Source organism: Antrostomus carolinensis, unplaced genomic scaffold (assembly GCF_000700745.2).
Source record: "Antrostomus carolinensis isolate BGI_N321 unplaced genomic scaffold, ASM70074v2 scaffold30578, whole genome shotgun sequence".
Taxonomy (NCBI): Eukaryota; Metazoa; Chordata; class Aves; order Caprimulgiformes; family Caprimulgidae; genus Antrostomus; species Antrostomus carolinensis.
Window position 1 is genome coordinate 3,218 of NW_010331375.1, and position 346 is coordinate 3,563.

Consider the following 346-nt stretch of genomic DNA (forward strand, 5'->3'; position numbering starts at 1 on the left):
TGGTCCCGTCACTGTAATCCCGCTGCACAAAGACCTTGGTGGCCAGGGACGCGCTGCGCCGCAGCTCCTGCAGGCTGTGCACCTGGAGGGTGGTGGGATGAGCTGGGGGCTGCAGCCAAAGGGTGATGGACATCCCTGCTGGGGGCTGGGGACCCCAGGACCAATGCCATTCCCCCAGAATCAGGGCATGGGGGCTGCAGGCTCCCACACCCCCAGGCAGGAAGCCCCTGACATGGGCTGTGTCATGCCATGAGCACAGCTCAGCACAGGAGGTGCAAGGCCAGAGGTGAGGATGGTGGCAAGGGAAGGATGTCACTGCAGCCCCCCGCTCAGAACTTGGGCGAGT

General features: G+C 64.7%; 1 protein-coding gene across 1 annotated transcript in view; it reads right to left on the reverse strand.

Moving 5' to 3' along the window:
* The window catches only part of LOC104529028 (golgin subfamily A member 7B), a 1,327-nt gene extending 1,194 nt beyond the window's left edge, over window positions 1–133 (reverse strand). Inside the window, 1 exon segment of the mRNA XM_029086278.1 lies at window positions 1–133. Coding sequence (XP_028942111.1) covers window positions 1–133 — 133 coding nt within the window.
* Between the last annotated feature and the right edge of the window lie 213 nt (window positions 134–346).